The sequence below is a fragment of the Ixodes scapularis genome, unplaced genomic scaffold (genome assembly GCF_016920785.2).
Source record: "Ixodes scapularis isolate PalLabHiFi unplaced genomic scaffold, ASM1692078v2 PGA_scaffold5__190_contigs__length_132052651, whole genome shotgun sequence".
In the NCBI taxonomy this organism is placed as follows: Eukaryota; Metazoa; Arthropoda; class Arachnida; order Ixodida; family Ixodidae; genus Ixodes; species Ixodes scapularis.
The window spans coordinates 120,970,440-120,989,067 of record NW_024609880.1 but is presented as its reverse complement, the minus strand read 5'-3'; the positions used below and the strand labels follow the sequence as shown (position 1 = coordinate 120,989,067).

The following is an 18,628-nucleotide window of genomic DNA, read 5'->3' as shown; positions in this document are numbered from 1 at the left end:
CGTCGGCGTAACCGCGCGGTGCATTATGGATAAAATTTCCTGAAGGAACCCGAGGTCCTCCCGAAGGACCTCGGGTTCCTTCGGGAGGACCTCGGGTTCCTTCGGGAGGACCTCGGGAGGACCTCGGGTTTCTTCGGGAGGACCTCGGAAGCACCTCGCGTTCCTTCGGGAAGACCTCGGAAGGACCTAGCGTTCCTTCGGGAGGACCTCGGGAGGACCTCGGGCTCCTTCGGGAGGACCTCGGGAGGACCTCGGGACGCCATCAGTGACGTCATCAGTGATGATGACGGTGACGATGCGGATGCTGACGACGTCATCAGTGACGTCACTGATCACGTCATCAGTGATGATGACGTCATCGTCACGTGACCCCCATCCCCAGGTCACGTGACTCCCACCCCCCAGGTCACGTGACCCCCACCCCAAGGTCACGGACCCCCCCCCCCCTTCCGAGGTCAACTGACTCCCCCAGTACCCTTCCCTCCTCCTCCTTAAGAGTTGCGCTCTAATTCGGCGTTACGGGTAGTTGTAAACGGCTTTCATTTTTTAGAGCGCAGCTCTTAGGGGCCCGTTTCCGGCTTGAGCGGCATTGGCGTCGCCGTCGCCGTCGGCGTGACCGCGCGGTGCATTATGGGTAAATTTCCCCGCTAGATTTAGCGGAAAATTTTCTCCGCTAAATCTAGCGTAAAAATTTTCCCCGCTAGCGGAAAAAATTCCCCGCTAAATCTAGCGGGAAAAATTCCCACTAAATGTAGCGGAAGAATTTTCCCGCTAAATCTAGCGGGAAAATTTCTCCGCTAAATCTAGCGGAAAAATCTAGCGGGAAAAATTCCCCGCTAAATCTAGCAGAAAAATTTCCCCACTAAATCTAGCGGAAAATATTCCCCATTAAATCTAGCCGAAAAATTTCCCCGCTAGATCTAGCGGAAATATTTCCCCGCTAAATCTAGCGGAAAAATTTTCCCGCTAGACTTAGCAGAAAAAATTCCCCGCTAAATCTAGCGGAAAAATGTCTCCGTTAAATCTAGCGGAAAAATTTCTCCGTTAAATCTAGCGGAAAAATTTCTCCGCTAAATTTAGCGGAAAAATTTCTCCGCTAAATCTAGCGGGAAAAATGCCCCACTAAATCTAGCGGAAAATTTTTCCCGTTAAACCTAGCGGAAAAATTTCCCCGCTAAATCTAGCGGAAGAAATTCTCCGCTAAATCTAGCGGAAAAATTTTTCTGGGGGGTCACGTGAGCCCCCAAGGTCACATGACCCCCCCCCCCCCCCCCCCCCCCCCGCCCCGAGAACAGGTATTCCTCAGTACCCTTCCCTCCCCCTCCTCAAGAGCTGCGCTCCAATTCGGTGTTACAGAGACTTGTAAACGGCTTTCATTTTTTTCTTTATCTTTTTTACCATTCGAACAGTTGGTCATAACCATTTTCATATACACCCTTTTTCAGTGGCACTGAAAAAAGTACTACAAATGTATGCTGCTTGCTCTAATGAGGTATGGCATGTTCTTACAAATGTCTCACACTCCGATGGTGATAGCGAGTTAATTGAGCAGACTGAATTCCGGAAAACGTTCCAAACTATCAGGCAGAAATTACTTCTTTTTGGTCACCCTACCAAACTTCAATGTCTAGAAAGAAGAAAACAAGAAAAAAAAAAAAAAAAAACGGCTCTCGGGGAGGGGGGGGGGGGGCAGAGGGGCTTTAATTCCCCCCCCCCCCCCCCCCCCCCCCAAGTCTCTGCGCCACTGACCCTCTATAAGTTTTCTCCTAACTTAATCAGTGGCATGTTGCCTTCGTAGAAGACAAGTAATGCTGTTGCAATTCGATGTTTGGCCGCAATCTGCCGTCAACCGCCGCAGAAACGCAGCCCCCTTGTTTTAATCACACCAACTCTTTTTAAGTCACAAATGGTAATTAAAAAAATGCTGCAACATTTTCAAACCTTTTTATTGTTATAAGACCGACACCAATTCTTTCAAAGGTATTCAGTGCTAAAGTATGCTTTTTTATCACTAGCCTTAGTTTTCGAAAATGCAGGCAGTAAGATTTCTTCTCGAGATATCAGGCGGCAAAGTGTCGCGCTGATTCCTGCTCTTGTAAAATACCTTTTTTCAGTGTTTGCATGACTCCCTTAGATACTGCACCGGTGCACACTCACGAAGAAACCAAAGACTACCTCGAAAAGCACGTGGTTGATGGTTGGAGGGCGAGGTCTGATACAGATCCGGGAAGCGCATTTGCTGACATTATTCTGTTAATTACTTCCGTTTGTGTCACCTGATGCGGCATTTTCTTCTTCACTCATCTTGTCGCAGATTTGCTTGTCATAAATTCGGGATTTCGGATATCCGCAGTTAAGAAGATATGCGTATCGACAGTTGGACGGAAGTTTCTTAAATAAGGAATCGTACAAATGCGTTGTCTGATCCGCATTTTCAGACTCCTCCTCGTTTTTCTCACTTTTTTCTTTCTGTACTTCGGGAATTGACACAATTTCCTTTACCCAATCTTCCCTTAGCCAGAATTCACAAGCTGAAAAAGAAAGACAAAAGCAATATTTTAAGACAAAGGGCATTTTAGTATATAAAAGTTCGCTTATGATAAAAAAAAAATTAAAAACAGGCGTTTTAAAGGTAAAAATATAATTACAAGTTCGTCCAACTTCAGCATGTTGAATGAAGAAAGAACGAGGGAACACCTTTTGAACTTTGCACAGGTACAAAATAAAAATCAGATTCAATTTTCACGAAAACAGTGTAATCGTTTACACATGTTTTCAAACGTGGGGTACTGACCATTCAATTGATTTTTTTTTTGCGAGTTTCGCCTTTATGTTACCCAGTGTAGCTTTTCCTGCGAGCTTTTGCGATCTTTAATGCAACCCTATATCACCGGTGTCGTGCTGCTTATAATCCGATCGAGTTTATTAGGCCGCATTTTCGATATAGGACTGATTATTAAAATCAAAACAAAACTTGAGCACGATGGCTGCCGACTGGTCTTCCGGTCTACCTGCAAGAAGGAGTTTTATTTTCCTCAGTTGAATAAGTTTCTACAAGTAGAGTGGAGATAATGAGCTGATCATAATATCAGAAAAACCGAAGCCTAATCATTTATCCTTGTTTTTTGTCTAAGTAGAAATAGAATACTAAGATCAAACAAATTGACCGCTGGTCTCAGCTACGAAAACTGTTTCTATCCTTGTATTAGGGGCGTTGCACTACATTATGTCAATCGGCTGTCTTATTTTTTATATCAGGTTTTCTTAACAGAAGCTTCGACTATTGGCTGTAGCCGGGTGGCACCAAATTCAGATCTCCAAGCTTCATGGCCCATGATATTCGGACCAGGAGATTCATATATACATATCTTATAACCTGTAGTGTTTTCCGGCCTAATGCTACCTTGATTACGTACTTCATTTATGTTTTGATTTTTTTTATACTTTAGTCGGGACAAACAAAAAACAATAGGAATATCTTTTCATTTTATCACTGGACGAACATGGTCGCTACAGAAGCGTTAGAACTACAATTCTTTGCCAGGTTCGTGGCTGAGTGGGCACCATTTTGAATCTATGCGATTTCAGCTCCCGCACTTTTTTACTCTTTACATTGACCTTTTGGAATGCATGACAATATTCACCAACCGTTGATCTCACAAGGGCTGCTCTAGACCCTAGTATGAGTGCGCAAACCTGCCTGCGTCCGCTTAAGCGACGCATCCAAAGGACGTTTTCAAGCAGCCGCACTTCAAGAGCTACCCTGATCACCGTGGAATGAAAACGCTTTGTTTTGGAGCCAGTCTGGACACTGCGGGTGCGCCTCAGCAATGCTTGACTATCAGACAATTTACCCACACCATCAGCCAGATGGCGGGGCCCAGAGCTCGTACTTGCAAATGTGTATAGATCCTTCCACTAATCACATTCTGCGCGCTGCCATCCCAAGTTGTGGAACGCGTTCTGAGCGCGCGCAGTTGCTTTCTTCTGCAGAATATCAGATGACGCGTATGCGTCCACATTCCAATGACTCGGCGTTTTTAGTCTGGGTGATAAGTGCTGGAAAGTCTATTGGCCTTTCGCTTTTGTATAAGAGGGCTCTCGCCTCACTCGTGTCAGTTCATTCTGAAGATGCCACATGCATAGATAGCGAAACGTCTATTTTTTATATCGTTGTTGTGTCGAATCGGAGTGAGCTTTTTGCACTTTTCGTCCATTGCTTCAATGAATTCTTCCGACCTTTGGCAGATTTTTGCACGCATTGAACGCTTAGTTGTCGGTTTCTGGACGCCACACGACTCGAAAAATGTTTGAGTTGGTATTAAGGGTGGAACGACTATGAATATATCGCTGAAATGCATGTTTGGGCTAGTCGGTTGATGGAGCATCTTGGTTTAAAACTGCGCGACAAAACAAGGACAAAGTAAAGACGAGACAGAAGACAGTGCCGTAGTCGGTCTCGTCTTTACTTTGTCCTTGTTTTGTCGGGCTGTTTTAAACCAAGATGTTAAATATCTTGCATTAAAGCTAGACCGCGTTCATAAACCGGCACTCTGTTGGCTGCTGTGAAAATCCTGCAAAATGGCGGACTAAAACATCAACGTCACGGCGCACTGGAAAACACACACCCACTAAAAGGTAATGATCGCAGTGACGTAGCACTTTCGACGCTATTTGATTGGCTCGTCGGCTCGTAGTGTCGGACGCGCTCCGACGTTCGCTATCTTATGAAATGACTTGCACGTTCCTCGATGCAGTCGCTCCGCCATTGTGCAGTGGCTTCGACCCTCTAATTATCGTCACGTGACTTTTGAAAGTGGTCTATAGGCCTCCTGCGCTGAAGCTTTGAACAAACTGTAGCGCCCTCGTTTTGGGTAGTACGAGCTCACCTAATTGAGCCACGCACTACTTATGGCACGTTGGTTGAGCTTTTTTAATTCTTTCTGGTGCTGAAGAACGAAAACACAGCTTTGGACGCCAGAAATTGGCCAGACTCAACGCCACAAGACAATCAGAAGAGCCAAATTCATGGCACCACCGCTAGGGTGCGCGTCTTTTATCTCTGGGGGGGGACGTCAAAACACCTGTGTCGCGAAGCTTTCTTTTTTCTTTTTCTTTGTCATGTCTACTTTGGAACGCGTGAAACGGCAGTTGTTGGCTCACGCTCTTAGCGTCTTAGCTTTGACGGCGTTCGAATTTTGTTGTTTCCTTGTATTTTTATCGTGATCTCGCGCACCGTACCAGGGCAGGCACGCTTCTGCATGCATGACAGTTTGAGACGCTAAAGTTTGTACTACCCAAAACAAGGCCTAACAAGTACCTTTTCGCAGCACCCCCTGGGCAACGCAGGAGGCCCATAACAGTCAAGCTGTATTTGGCTCACAAATCGGATTTCTGGAACTTCTATTTGTCCAACAAGGCGGTAAGTTGGGCTAGTTGGTTTAACATCGTCAAACGTGAAAACAGCACAAAAAATTGAACAAAGGACAAGTGAAAGGAGTGCACGGACAAAGCGCTTTGTCCGTGCACTCCTTTCACTTGTCCTTTGTTCAATTTTTTGCGCTGTTTTCACGTTTGACGTTCTATTTGTCGTCGTCCTCACGAAAAAAAAAAAAAAGAAACTTCAGTCAGGTTGGGTCATGCGTGTCAAAAAATTATGCTACAGGAAACAAAAAATTTAGAGCAATATCGACGGTGCGAGACGCGATTGAGTCGGTAGTCGCCTCCTTTCCGCTTGTATTCTGTCTCGGCATTTCGGACGCGTGGAAGAGGTAGGATCGGCTTGACCATCACAATGAGGTTGAGAGAGCGTAGGACCATTCCGTGACGTCATAGCTGCGGGCAAAATTTAAAAAAAAAAATAATCTCGCCCCGTGAGTGTTGATTCAATTTGTTTTAACTTTTTTTTTTTTTTTACACGCGTGTCAAAACCCAAACTGTTTAAAAATAACTTTTTTAGGAGCTTTGGAAGTGTCCTCTCAAATTTTTCTTTCGTGAATCATTTGGTATAGGCCCTATTGCGGTTTACAAACATAAAGTGCCACCTCCGTCCCAAGCGATTTCCGGTCGGAACGTCTTTGCAAACCTGCTGAACTTGCTTATGTCACCAGTGCTAAAAAGCTGGGATACTACACAGACAACAAAGCTGGAGATTTAACAAGGTGAATTCGGCTGTACTCTATTAAATCTTGGGGGAAACAATATGGTTTACAAGAATACTCAAAATATTTTAACAGATCTCGCACTCGTGCGTTGTTTGGCGTTCATATGCGGAATTTCTGGTTAAACGTTTCGTCTACGTTTCAATCACCGGTGTTAAAGGGATACTTCAACGAAATTTGAAATATAGCCGTCGTGTTCAGAAATAGGGTGAATATGATCCACAATATTCATAAACGACATTCGCACGTTTGTATTTTGAGCCTGACGACTGTATTTTTCGTTATAAGTGCCCAGGGATGGGCAGTATTCCAAATACAAGTATTTGAAATACACGTTTCAAATACTTTGTGTATTTTGCATTTCTATTTAATTACAAATTGGGTAATGTATTTGACGTGTGTCTTTAAATACTAAGACGTGGGTATTCTTTCTCCTCCGGCTTTATTTTAAAGGCACTGTTCAGAGCAGGAAGAAAATTATGTTCTGCACCGAATGCAGTGTCTCTCAATCAAGCTCAAGCGTTTAGTGACTTTGTGACTACGGTGTTAGTGCAGCGCAAGAATAGTGACGAAATCGACGTTCACAGGCAGACTGGCTAAATAGGTGCCTGTGACAACTGTGATGCGTGGGTCGTCCAGATTTTCTTAACTGGTGCGAGTTGCAACAATAAAAAATTCTCTAGCTAGTGCTACGCGCCTTGGTCGTCTCGATTCTTTGTTGGTCTATACCCAAATGTAATTGAAAAAAAAGCTGCTTGAAGCTCTGTACTTTTTTCACCTATTACGTCCAAGCTGATTACATTTTTTTGTGATAATAGGGAGTTTTCGTAGACCGCGCTGCCCCCTCCGTTAAGCGTTCCGCAACGAAGAAGTTGCTACTGCGCCTGCGCGCCTATAGCCTTGACTGTGGAGTTCCCGCTATCGAAGCGGGTTGCGGAGGGCATTGCGAGACGGCGAAAACGATTTACGAAAACTCCCTAATATTTCTATTACGTTACTAGAGCCTCGCACGCTAACTCCCGAGTTTGCGATGCAAAATTGAAATGAGATACCCAGAAACCCGTTGCAGGTGCTCTGAAGTCGCTGACGCAAATTTTGAGGAATGTATTTGGAAAAGTATTTGGAGGAGACCAAATACATTTGGTTGTATTTGTATCTTGTACTTAAATTCTTTTTTAGAAATGTAGTTAAATTTGTAATTAAAAAAATTTTTGACGAAGTATTGTGTATTTGTATTTCGATACATAATTGCATGTATTTTGCCCATCCCTCTAAACGCCCACTCTGGCAAGCGCTCCGAGAGCAGCCAGCGGAGAGCTCGTGACATTGCCGCAATTGTGACGTAGATTGTCTCGGGACGAGCAAAGCTGCGGCGAGGCTGACGTAGAGAGGATGTCTTAAATGGAAAAACCAGTGAGTGCGCAGGCGAGCTGGTGGATGTTGATCATGAAGTAGAAAACCAGAGACTGTGGTAAAAGCGGGGAAACTTGGTCCAAAAAGAAAGACAGAAAGCCGTTTCAGCCACCAAAGCGGGCGAAGCACACCAGCAATCGGGCCACCGCAACAAGCCCATTGCTGCTTTCGTATGAATTTTCAGTAACGGGTCATTCTTCTATAATCTTGTAGAGGCACAATAGCGACGCCTGGGACACACAAAAGAGATTCTCGGGAAGAGGGGAGTCCCTACTTCCCCTCTTCTCTCATGGTGGCAGGAGGCGAGACGGTAGGGAATTGTAGTAGACCGTTTTTCTCCTCCGCTACGGTACCCGTGAAGAGAACGCCGCAGCTGCGCATGCGCGCCTTCAGCCTTGTCTGCGTAGTTCGAAGTCTTGTGGCGGATTACGGAGCGCTATCTGGGTGCTTAGCGGGCTGCGAAAAGGGTCTAGTACAATTCCTCATTTATCGTAACTACCTCGGAAGGTTCCTATACAGGCATAACAAACGAGGCGTAAGCGACATCCACCAGGTGCTCCTTGGTAATCGTTTCATTTCTTTTAAAATTCCCTTTTGTGTCTTTTTCAACAAAGAGATAGGTGTGTGTGATGTGATCATGCTCCCATGATCGCAAATAAAGCAAAAAATAAGCGTCCAAATTTCGTTGAAGTATCCGTTTAATTGATTGATCGAAACGTTTATTTATCCATTTAAAAGGGCCATTCGATCCTATTTAAGCGTATACCTTTTTTGCGGTTTGCACGTTTCTTGTGGTTCGGGCAATCCACCGGTCTTGCGGGTAAAATGTTTTCGAGTAATGTTTCTGCACGTGTGGAAGTTTAGGACGACGTCTAGGACGACGTCTAGCGCGAAGATAAGGACGACGTTGAGAACTACGCCTAGGGGACGACGTTAGGACGTCGTTGTGAACGACACCTAAAGGACGACGTTTACGACCTGTACGACGACTTTTAAGACGACCTCCCGGACGACCTTAAGGTTAACATCTAGGACAACGTCTAGAACGAGACCTAGAGGACGACGTCTAGGACGACGTCTAGGACGACGTCTAGGACGACCTCTTGGACAGCCTCAAGGAGAGCCTCAAGGACGGCGACCCGAGAATGTCTAGGACTACCTCAAAGTGCCGGTTGACTACGCATACCCCCCCCCCCCCCCCCCCCCCCCGAACCCGCTGCGCCGCCAGTAGTTCGGCTGGCTCCTTAGCAACGATGACGCCGTTGCGTGACCTGTCGCTGCCTAAGGGAATCTAGCTGCCGTTTCGCTGCTACAGATGGTTACAGGCAACGCCGGCTTTCCTTCATAGGACACTTAATGCTTTCACATTAAAATGGTCTTATATACACGAACTCATCTCTGTTATGTCACGGCGCGGTGGTGGCGCGTCGGGCGCACTTGCGGTCTGGGGCTGTGGGCAGAAGTCCCCATGTGAGACGCGTATTCTTGCGTTCTTTTGAAAGGAACTAGACAAAAAACCTGACTTCTCGTCAAAACGACGATCAAAAGATTCAAGAAAGGTTTCAAGGTCAGTTTGCATGTCCTCGGTTCGTCTGAGAACGTGGATATGTGCCGTGAAAGGAAAAACCAGACGCCGTCGGACCACGATTGTTTTGGCGAGAAGCATTTTGGATTGAATTCACAGATACTTGTGGTCATCAGATATATTTGTTTTGTTCCAGCATGAACGCCGGAAAACCGTCAAGTTGTACGCACCACCTGCAGACTCCGTTCAGTGCGTCTTTTCATGTTCAAACGGACGCCTGATCGTTCGAACGGTCGTGTGCTCTTTAAAACGTTTCTGTTTGTCATCTGCTCTATTAGGCGATCTCAGCCCGTAGACCAAATGCTGGCCTGGTACTTGCGATTAGAAGTAAGTGCAGTCCTCAAAAGACTTAAGTTTGAAGGTTGGTAAGCAGGCTCGATGTAAACAGCAGATACATGATGTTGATCGTTCTTACCAGTGGCCATCACCGACTTGTTAGGCCTGATTCACTCGGTCTCATTCTGCTTGCAATTTTCAGTATCGAAGTCGACCATCTCAACTATGCATGGTTCACGCTTTTGCAGCCCGAGCAACGTCGCGACTGAAAATTGCGAGCGAAATCTCATCATGCAAATCTGCCTTTAGCGTACATTCTGCGGCGTCCACGCAGATTGAATCGTTGCGTGTCACATTATTCACGCGAAGTTTTGCGGTGTAACGAGCCTCGGTTCGTTATTCGAACGCGAAAATGGCAAGGCGACTCACACCGACGCCGAAAACATCGCATTCCAATGGTTTGTTTATGGGCGACGGCGAGCTTCTTGCCCACACTCCATCGCGCATGCGCGGCGCGATTGGCGTCCGCTAGGGGCGCTCCCTTTCGTTTGTAACCATGATTTGGTGCATTTTGCAGTGGGCCATCTTTGCAGGTGATACCACAGCTTCACTGCCCAAGCATCTTCAAAGCGTGGATTGGAGCCAACTTATTTAACAAATGAAATAGCTTTCTTTTTGCGATTCGGAAGCGTTTTTTTTTATATGAATTGCCGTGGTGTGTGACATCATTTAATTATACTCACATTCATGGCCTAAACCACCTTGTAGTGATCTCAATATATAACAAAAGGAATTGTCGAATGACACGTATTTTTCGGAATGTCCACTCAATGGTCGTCGCCAACATTCCTTGTGATCTATGGTGCACACGCTTGATACGCAGTTGAAGTTGAAATCGAGATTATAGCAGGCTCCATTTCGTGATGTTGCTTTACGCTGAGGCTTGTCTTGGGAGAAAAAGATTAGAGAAATGTATTTTTTTTTGTTGAATTATGTGGTACATTGTGAGCTCGACACCGTGCACACGGTTCGGGTTTTAGGCAGAACCTGGCGTGTGGCATTAACGCCCAAGGTAGCACTGGAAAATTAGAAAATAAATGCCAGAAACAGCTAAATTTGCAGTCAACAATAAAGGGGTGTCAGCAATTAGACAAAACAAGTAAAGAACAAAGAAAATGAGTATGCACCCAAGAATGATAGAACCCTTTTAAAAGTTTGCACACTTAAAGCTGCTGGGTCAACTATCTTAGTACGCCGTTTTTTGAGCACGTGCTCTGAGCTCATATAAAAGACGAGTGCTTCGTCACCGTTCCGCGAGGACACGAATTAAATCCCACGGTTCGTGCTCAAAAAATGGCGACGGCCAATGCTGCTGTGGTGAACGTTTGAAAAGAATGTATTGCGCTGGTCATTTCAGGCCCTAATATACTCCGACGTCGAGTGTAGCAAGAGCGGCGAAGCGCAGCGCACACAGACATTCATTGGTCGCAGATATCGAGTTCCTGCACGCCGTCCAATGAAACGAGCGCGTACTGCGCTACGCTGCGTTCGCTTCGCCCAACGTTGAAGTATAACAGAGCCTTTAGACTAAGGCCGTCGAATCAATGTACCGAGGTGAAGACGCCATTGAGCTTTCTGGTTCGTGGAAGTTGGTGGCAGAAATCTTTCACGTGCACGGCCCCAATAACCTTGAAATAAAAAAGCTTTCTGCGCAGCATTTACATTATAAGTTAACTGCCACTCGTTTTTCTTCTGTCTACCACAAATATCTAATAGCTTCTTACTCCAGGTTTTAATATTATATACTTTCTGTTCCCCATACCCTACACGAAGACTACGTAGGGACTGGAACTAAATACAAGAAGGATTTAAGAAATAAACAGTAATCGATTATCCACTTACACTTCAACTTACAGGGTTACACGAGACCGCTGTTACGAATCGTGCTCTCGCTCAACAGGCACTCCAGCAAGAATGGTACGTCTCAAATTATGCGAGGAGCGCCAGCTTGTCCGCGTTTGTCAAAAGTTACTCTTTATGGGCTAGGTCTTGGCTTTGAATTGGGGAAGCCTTAAAGCAGGAGAGTCAAACCGAGCACAATACGTAAGTCCTGCGACCGCTTAGAAAGATTGAGAGGAGCTGTAATTAAAAAAAATAATAGCACCGCTGCGCGCACGTCAAGCATCCGCGAACAAAAACTCCTCGACGGTAACACGAATTGCTTTAATAGCAGACATCCACCATTTTATTGCTCTCAAGTGCTGCGCTGCGACTTTATTATAAAAAATGCTTGTACGTTTAGGTAATCTGGGAACATTTAGTGGCTTTAGGGTATTGCGAGAAAAGGTTCAAGTGCACTTTAGACATTGTCTTTCTGTACATGTATAATCAAACCTAGAATAATAATTTCATAACACAAGGAAGTACAATCTCATAGAAAAAAAGCGTAACTCTTTCATAGGTTGTATATAACTGAACGTGCGTACATTTTGAAAACAAAAACAACATATATAGCAAAAATATGTTGAATGATTTCAATTTAGTCGTACGCATGAGTAACAAAATGTTACGCCTCAAACCAGAATGATGGTTTGTATGGCAACGTTTTGGTAGCGTGAGGGACTGGCATATTTTCAGCGATATCATGCTGGTTTTAAGTGTACCGGTTTTATGTGTACCGCCAGAAGTTATATAGAAATCAGCTCAGTGGCGTCTTTTTAAACTAGTATTAACCCCTCTGCGTCTACAGAAGTTATTTAAAGAAACATGCCACTGCAGTAAACCACAGCAAAACCCACCCTCTAAGCAAATATTAAAAAAGAAAAAATACTTGCACGCTGCCTCAGCATTTAACATATGTGACGGGTTAACTAAATCAATGGAGACACAATAAACATTTAAGACCAGTATTGTCACTCAGCGGATGGCCCGTTAGAAACTTAGCAATAAAACTGTGGTTAATAAATTCATAAATAGCTTCTGCACTTATGGTGCACGTCCCGACAACAACTGGTTCGCGCACGCTTGCCAGATATCGTGCGATGACGATGTCAGCGTTAATTATTACTATAAACATATAAGATACGTACCCAGATGCATAATATTTTCAATGCCATAATCCTTTTGTTTTACAGCTTGAACAAATTCTGTTTTTGATTTCCTGTAGCACAAGATTTGATAAATTACTATTTGTAGAAATCATGTTTACATACATAACACTTGGCGTGAATTTACGGGGAAATAATGAGGTCGGTTAAATATTTTAGACATTGTATATTTAGTCTATCCAAAACTCAAAATTCAGAAATATGGAGGGTAAGCAAAAGTCGACGTCAAGCTAACATTTAGCACTTTGCCTACCTTCAGGCTAACGAAAATTATTTCAGCAATATGTGATAGACTTAATGCTTATATGTATGAACGCGTAGCTAGAACTTTTTTTTTAAGTTAACAGCTATTTGTCTTTATTACGAAAAAAGGCATGTTGTATTTAAAAAAAAAGCAATACACTCCAAAATAAGATAGACACAGGCACCTGAAAATTAGTGACCCCGACTATTCTTGGAAACTATGTTAGAACCGTGAGATTCTTAGCCCTAAACACTCTGCTCATGCTTGTTCTATGAACATGCCACGTATGCGAATTGGTTATATTTAAGAATGTATAAACAAGACTGTTTGCCATTTGGAAGTTTATTTCGTGTGATCGATTGTGTCATTAAGATCGTCTGGCGGGCTAGTTGCTTTTCCGTATTGAGATATTGAAGCGTGAAACGATGATGATACGAGGGAGAGAGGAAAGAGCGCTATTTCCTGCCTCCCTCGTGTTTCCTTCCTCATCGTTTTGCGCTTTAATATCTCACTTTTGTCAATTGTAGCCAGCTCCCTCTGGGAGCCAGCGATTTATGTCTGTTTTCCGAAAATGGCCCGTTTTGGTTTCTTCGTGCAGAGTGGTGTGTGCCTTTTTGACGTATTTTTTTTTTTTTTATCATGCCCTATGAAACTAATTTTTGTTTAATTTCGTGGCCCGATCGATAGGGTCCCATTGGTGCTTTGAGTGAGTAAAGATTGTACACCTTACAGGCGCGGTGCGACGATTTCCGGGCTTTGGCCAATTAACCGCCAGAAATAGCCCGTGTCACCTATCTATTAAAGAACATAAAGCCACTTATGCTTCCGCGCTAGTTTTTCTTTAAAAAAAAATTAGAAGAATCGAAGGTCGCAGTACCCCTCGACTCTCAACCCGTCTTTTGAGTGGCGCCACTTGTAGTAGTACTACCTTGTCTCCCGTGGGTTTGGGAACCGAGCGCTGTCATTTTTTTACAGATTAGCGTCGCCGAAGGTTGCGGCCTGCGATCGAGTCACTAGGCGGTTGACCAAGGTGCTGAAGCCGACTGTAGCAGCAGAAGAGAACTGGTTTTGTCGACTTATGTGTGCTCACAATGACAAGGCACCACCCCTCCTATAACTGCCACACCTGGCCACAAATCAACAAATTATTCGACATCCATTATTCTTTTTTTTTTCATTCATGCAGCAGTATTCAAATATTTCAGGGGAAGGGATCGCGTTTTCCCTCGCTTGTTCCAAGTTAGAGTTATCGACTTAGTATGGTGGGCAAGTGTTCCAAAATGCCCCGCTCGCGCAATACAACGCGAAAAGGAGCACGCCAATCAAATCAAATGGCTACATTGGTTCAGAACAAAAGCACGTGATTCTGTTTCGGGGGTAAAGAAACGTACGAGGTGCGCGAGGAACACACGAACTTTCACGGCGCATACGCCGATACACAATCAAGATACAGAACTATCGCGCACTTATAATAAATCGATCAGTGTCCTATACGCACTATGTTATTGAAGAACATCGGAAGATGATATGTCGAAATTTTTAGACTAAATGAACTGCACTGAACTGATCTGATGAAATAATCATTATGTAGCCGCCCAAAAGACCAAATCCCAGAGGGAGCCAGGATTGGAACTTGTAGCCTCATAATTAGCGGCCAGGTATGCCAACCACTCCACCACACCGCCTTGTCCTTTTGGCGTTTCCAATGTGTCTTATGAGAGCGCCGAACGGAACCGACCCATCTCACCAGGCGTTCGGCGCATGCGTGAAGCCACCTTAACGTGCAGAGCTCCAGCCAGGTTCGGGCACGTACTGAAAGACTAAAGTTCCCTCGATGCATTGCGAGAATGGTGGCGTAGTCAAACTGGCTGGTGAGATCGGTCATAGCCTCCTGTATACTCACAAAGCTTAGCAGTTCGATGACAAAGCCAACTTTTACACCCTCAGTCGGGTGAGGAAGGAAGAGCCTTGCTTATTACCTCCTCGAGGGAGACAGACACTGGCACCCCCAGTGCCCGGTCGCAGATTTGGAGCGCTAGTATCTGGTAGCAGAGAGCATTTCCCGGGGAGCCTGTAGTCAGCTCACTGAATTTGCAGCGGCGATGACCCGAAACATGGTTTTTAAACCCGACGAGAAAAGAAACGATAGCCACAGGAACGCGAGAAGCAAGAGAGGACAATGCATCGCTCGGGACAACTGTGCTTAGGCGTCTTGCCGCATCGGGCCGCGCGTTACATGCCTCTTTTCTGCCGCTCTACCTTTTCGATTTTTGCGGCCGCGTCTCGTGGGGATGTGCCAGGCTTTGTCAGTATAAAGGAGGCTATGGATTGGCGTATTGCAGGAAAAGAGAGGTGTTCTGGAAGCACATGCCACCGCGTGGAACGCGATACGCAAATCGATGACACGTAACACGCGCTTGTGGTGCTTCAGAGGCTCTGTCACTCTTTGTCCCGCCACGTTTACACGCATAATTTCTTTTTAAACACAATAAAATCGTTTTCGGGAATCAAAAACTACGTTTGAATATATCGCGGGTCATTTTCATCTCTGTATGGTCCCTAAAAAAGAAATAATGGAAAACATGCCGACGAAATAACGTTATTAAAAAACAATTGAGCACGAGTCACTCATCTGCATATTTTCTATTATTTGTTCGTTAGATACACGTAACATGATGCTAATGTCCCGAAGATCGTATTACTCATAGTTTTTCTGAGAGAATATATCTTGTCAGCTTTAGTTGCTCATATTGCAAAGATTCCATACTGCAGTTGGCTTGTCGAAACGCCTGCTTTTTTTGTCTAAAGCGATGTCTGTTACATGGTGAAAATGCAATTAATGCAAAGGTGAAAGCGAGCTGGACAAGAATGACGATAACAATTCTTGGAGAACTCAAACAATGGGGAAAAAGGAAAAACAGATATCTCCAAAACACAGCTCGGTTACTGGTGCGCGACCGAACAAAATCCGCCTTGTCCTGGTATCGAACCAGGGACCTCTCGATTTTGAGCGGAGCGCTCTAATAACTGAGCTAACCAGGAATTAGACGTCAGTAGAGCAAACGGGTTTTGTCACTTGTCTTGTGTTTTGGAGATTTTTGTTTGTCGGTTGTCCCCCTTAATTGTTCCCCTTCTCCAGGGATTCTTATCGTCGTCTCTTACGTGTTTCTTTAATCCGGCCACGTATAATAAGGATTTGCTTGTTCTCGCAGCTTGTGCATTGTCGTCGAAATAAATTGCTGCCATCTGTATTTACAACGGTAATCCCATATATGCTCCGCGCAAGTGCATATGCGGGACTAAGACGATGTCACAATTTTGCCATAATAATAATCCTATACTATTATCAAAAGCTTTTTGGACTTTTGTGTGCATCTTATTTCTAAGCCCCAGTATACAGTTTGAAATAGTATTTATACCAAATTAATGACTAACGAATAAACTTATTCGAGCACTCTATCGTACTTCATTGGAATTCTTAGGCGGATAATTATCGGTTTTTGAAAAGGCAACTGACCACTTCAGTGGACACCAAAATGCCATGTATAAATGGTTGGAGATTTTATTAAACCGTTTATGTTGAAGACACTGTGAAACAATGAAAATGCTTACATTTTTTTAGATGTTGTGTCGTACCATTTTGATGTGTATTTGGCACTCTTCAATGTTTGATTGAGGTCACTTGTTTGCACTTGGAGGCATCTCAAATTTCTGTAATACGCTTGGGTCCCCAATCCGCTACTATAAATGAGATAATAGGTCTGGTTCGCCGTACTCTTGATTGTCTGAAAATATATTAATATTTTTTGTAATTCTCTTTACGTAAATTAAATTCTGTCCTCTAGATTAGCTTTGTATGTATGACAAAATCCGTAATGTGAAGACAGTTTTATTCAAAGCTAAGCTAAAGGTAAGAAGACTAGAGATAAAATTTGGTTGCGTTCATAATAAATTGTGATGAACGTCGTCGGAATGCACGCTCCACTTTTGTCCATGTCCTCTACGAGTGAAAACATTTCATTGATTCTCCCGAAGAATAAAAGTGAGCAGTGTATAGCCGATGATGGACTAAATAGCATACTAAAAGGCTTACAAGGAATGCGCGTGCCTGTAAACGTAACATTAATAAACACAATTGTTGGAAGAAACGAACGAACAATCAATTTTGATATTAAGTAAGAACAATGGCAGCGGTATTTTAGCTGGCAACCTAAAGAATAAAACAAACTCGGGACGGGAGAATACGTCCCGAGTTTGCGTTATCCTTTCTGTTGCCAGTCAATGAAACAAACACGCCCTTCAGTTAATGAGAACTTTGGTTTAGCTTCATACAGCATTCTTCATTCAGCTCGTTTTTGATTTAGGAATATTGTCATCACGTTTTCTTTTATCATCCTTGAAAATTCGTGCCACATAAAAAAACAATACACCAATCCGCCGCCAAAAACAAAACAAAAAAAAAGACAAAGCTGAAGTGTCTTTTTTTTTGTTCCTACGGTTCAAAACTACACATTTCCGAAGGCTCAGACTTCGCCCAAACGTAGCGGAAAACGATATTGAAAAACAAAAATTGTAACTAATGGTCTCCGGATATAAATTTTTGAGGTAATTGACTGCAATCGTTTTACTATGCAATGGGGTTTGCTTTCAGCAGGGGCATTATTCGGGTACATGTATTCCTAAGGTCATCTGGAAGTCATCTCCTTACTAATATAAACAGTTTCGTGGCTAAAACAACAATCGCTTCATGACGAGGCAGATGGCTAATATTGTTACGAAAATGGATATCCCCGGTGAAAATAAATCATACCTCCCATGCATCCTGCATCACGCCAAGGTCTTTCCTGTTCAGGTCAGGATTGTTGTCCGGTGGTCTCTCCCAGCTTTGAAACTCTACGTCGGCGTGCGCCGCAAAAACGCTTAGACAGAACACCAAATGTTTCAAAGCGAGCATCGTTGACGACCTCTCAAACGTCGTTGCAATATCGGCAAACGTGTTCGCCTTATATAGTTTCACCGACGACGTAATTCATGGAAGAATCAAAATTTATTTTTATTTTTGTTGCAAAAAAAGCACTCAGTTATCCGCAGTTACAAAAGTCACGCTCTCCCACCTTTTTTTTTTCGAACTGGGTTGGTGTGTTTCCTCCTTTATGCTGTCAGGCAATGAATCCCCCGCTTTCAAGTTTAATACCGTAGGGCCCGGCATGAGATCATGCACAACAGCGAATCCGGAAAAACAACTCAATCCTGCAGACTGCTCTGCACACCGATGCTGTTCTCATCATCTGCTTGCCGCTCGGTCGGCTCGAGCGGCTACGTGAGGTTTAGACTACATCTACTGCGTGCCTGTGATCTGTTTCGTCTGCCCGTTGTAACGGTTTCCTTTCGATAAGTTCGTGGAACACAATGAAGTATTTGTCTTTTACGAAATGGTGAATTTAATGAGATTTTGATATTTGTTGAGCATGAATCGCTAAAAACGCTTCATGTGCAGTTTATTCATTCCTGAAAGGAATGCTTTATTGTCTTGTCTTTTCTTACAAGGCCTTCTGTTTTGCACCAGTGTTGACGAAATGGCGTTCCAAAAAACAACCTTCCTGGAGCGCACTACTTTTAGGAGGATCGAAAAAAAGCGCCGTTCCACCTTGCATCATGGAACCGATTCGGGAACTCACTACGCTTTCGAAAAAAAATGAAAGAAGGAACGGCAATTTTTTTAAAATGTATATTCTAAAATTTATTTAACCATATGGTAGAGATCTATAGTCGGTGAGAGTTTAAGAGTGAAGTGGCAGCTCCTCCCTTCTCTTTCCACATCAGCTGAGCGAACGTTTGAGAT

The 18,628-nt window shown here is 44.0% G+C and overlaps 1 protein-coding gene across 1 annotated transcript; it reads right to left on the bottom strand.

The window, feature by feature from the left end:
* Positions 1–2,253: 2,253 nt before the first annotated feature.
* Positions 2,254–17,740, bottom strand: LOC121837941. The gene is made up of 5 exons (XM_042293846.1): positions 17,597–17,740; positions 16,399–16,571; positions 12,525–12,595; positions 10,179–10,382; positions 2,254–2,531 (listed from the first exon to the last, which is right to left on the bottom strand). Exons 1-5 carry the CDS (start codon positions 17,738–17,740, stop codon positions 2,254–2,256), a joined length of 870 nt encoding a protein of 289 aa, XP_042149780.1.
* Positions 17,741–18,628: the final 888 nt, after the last annotated feature.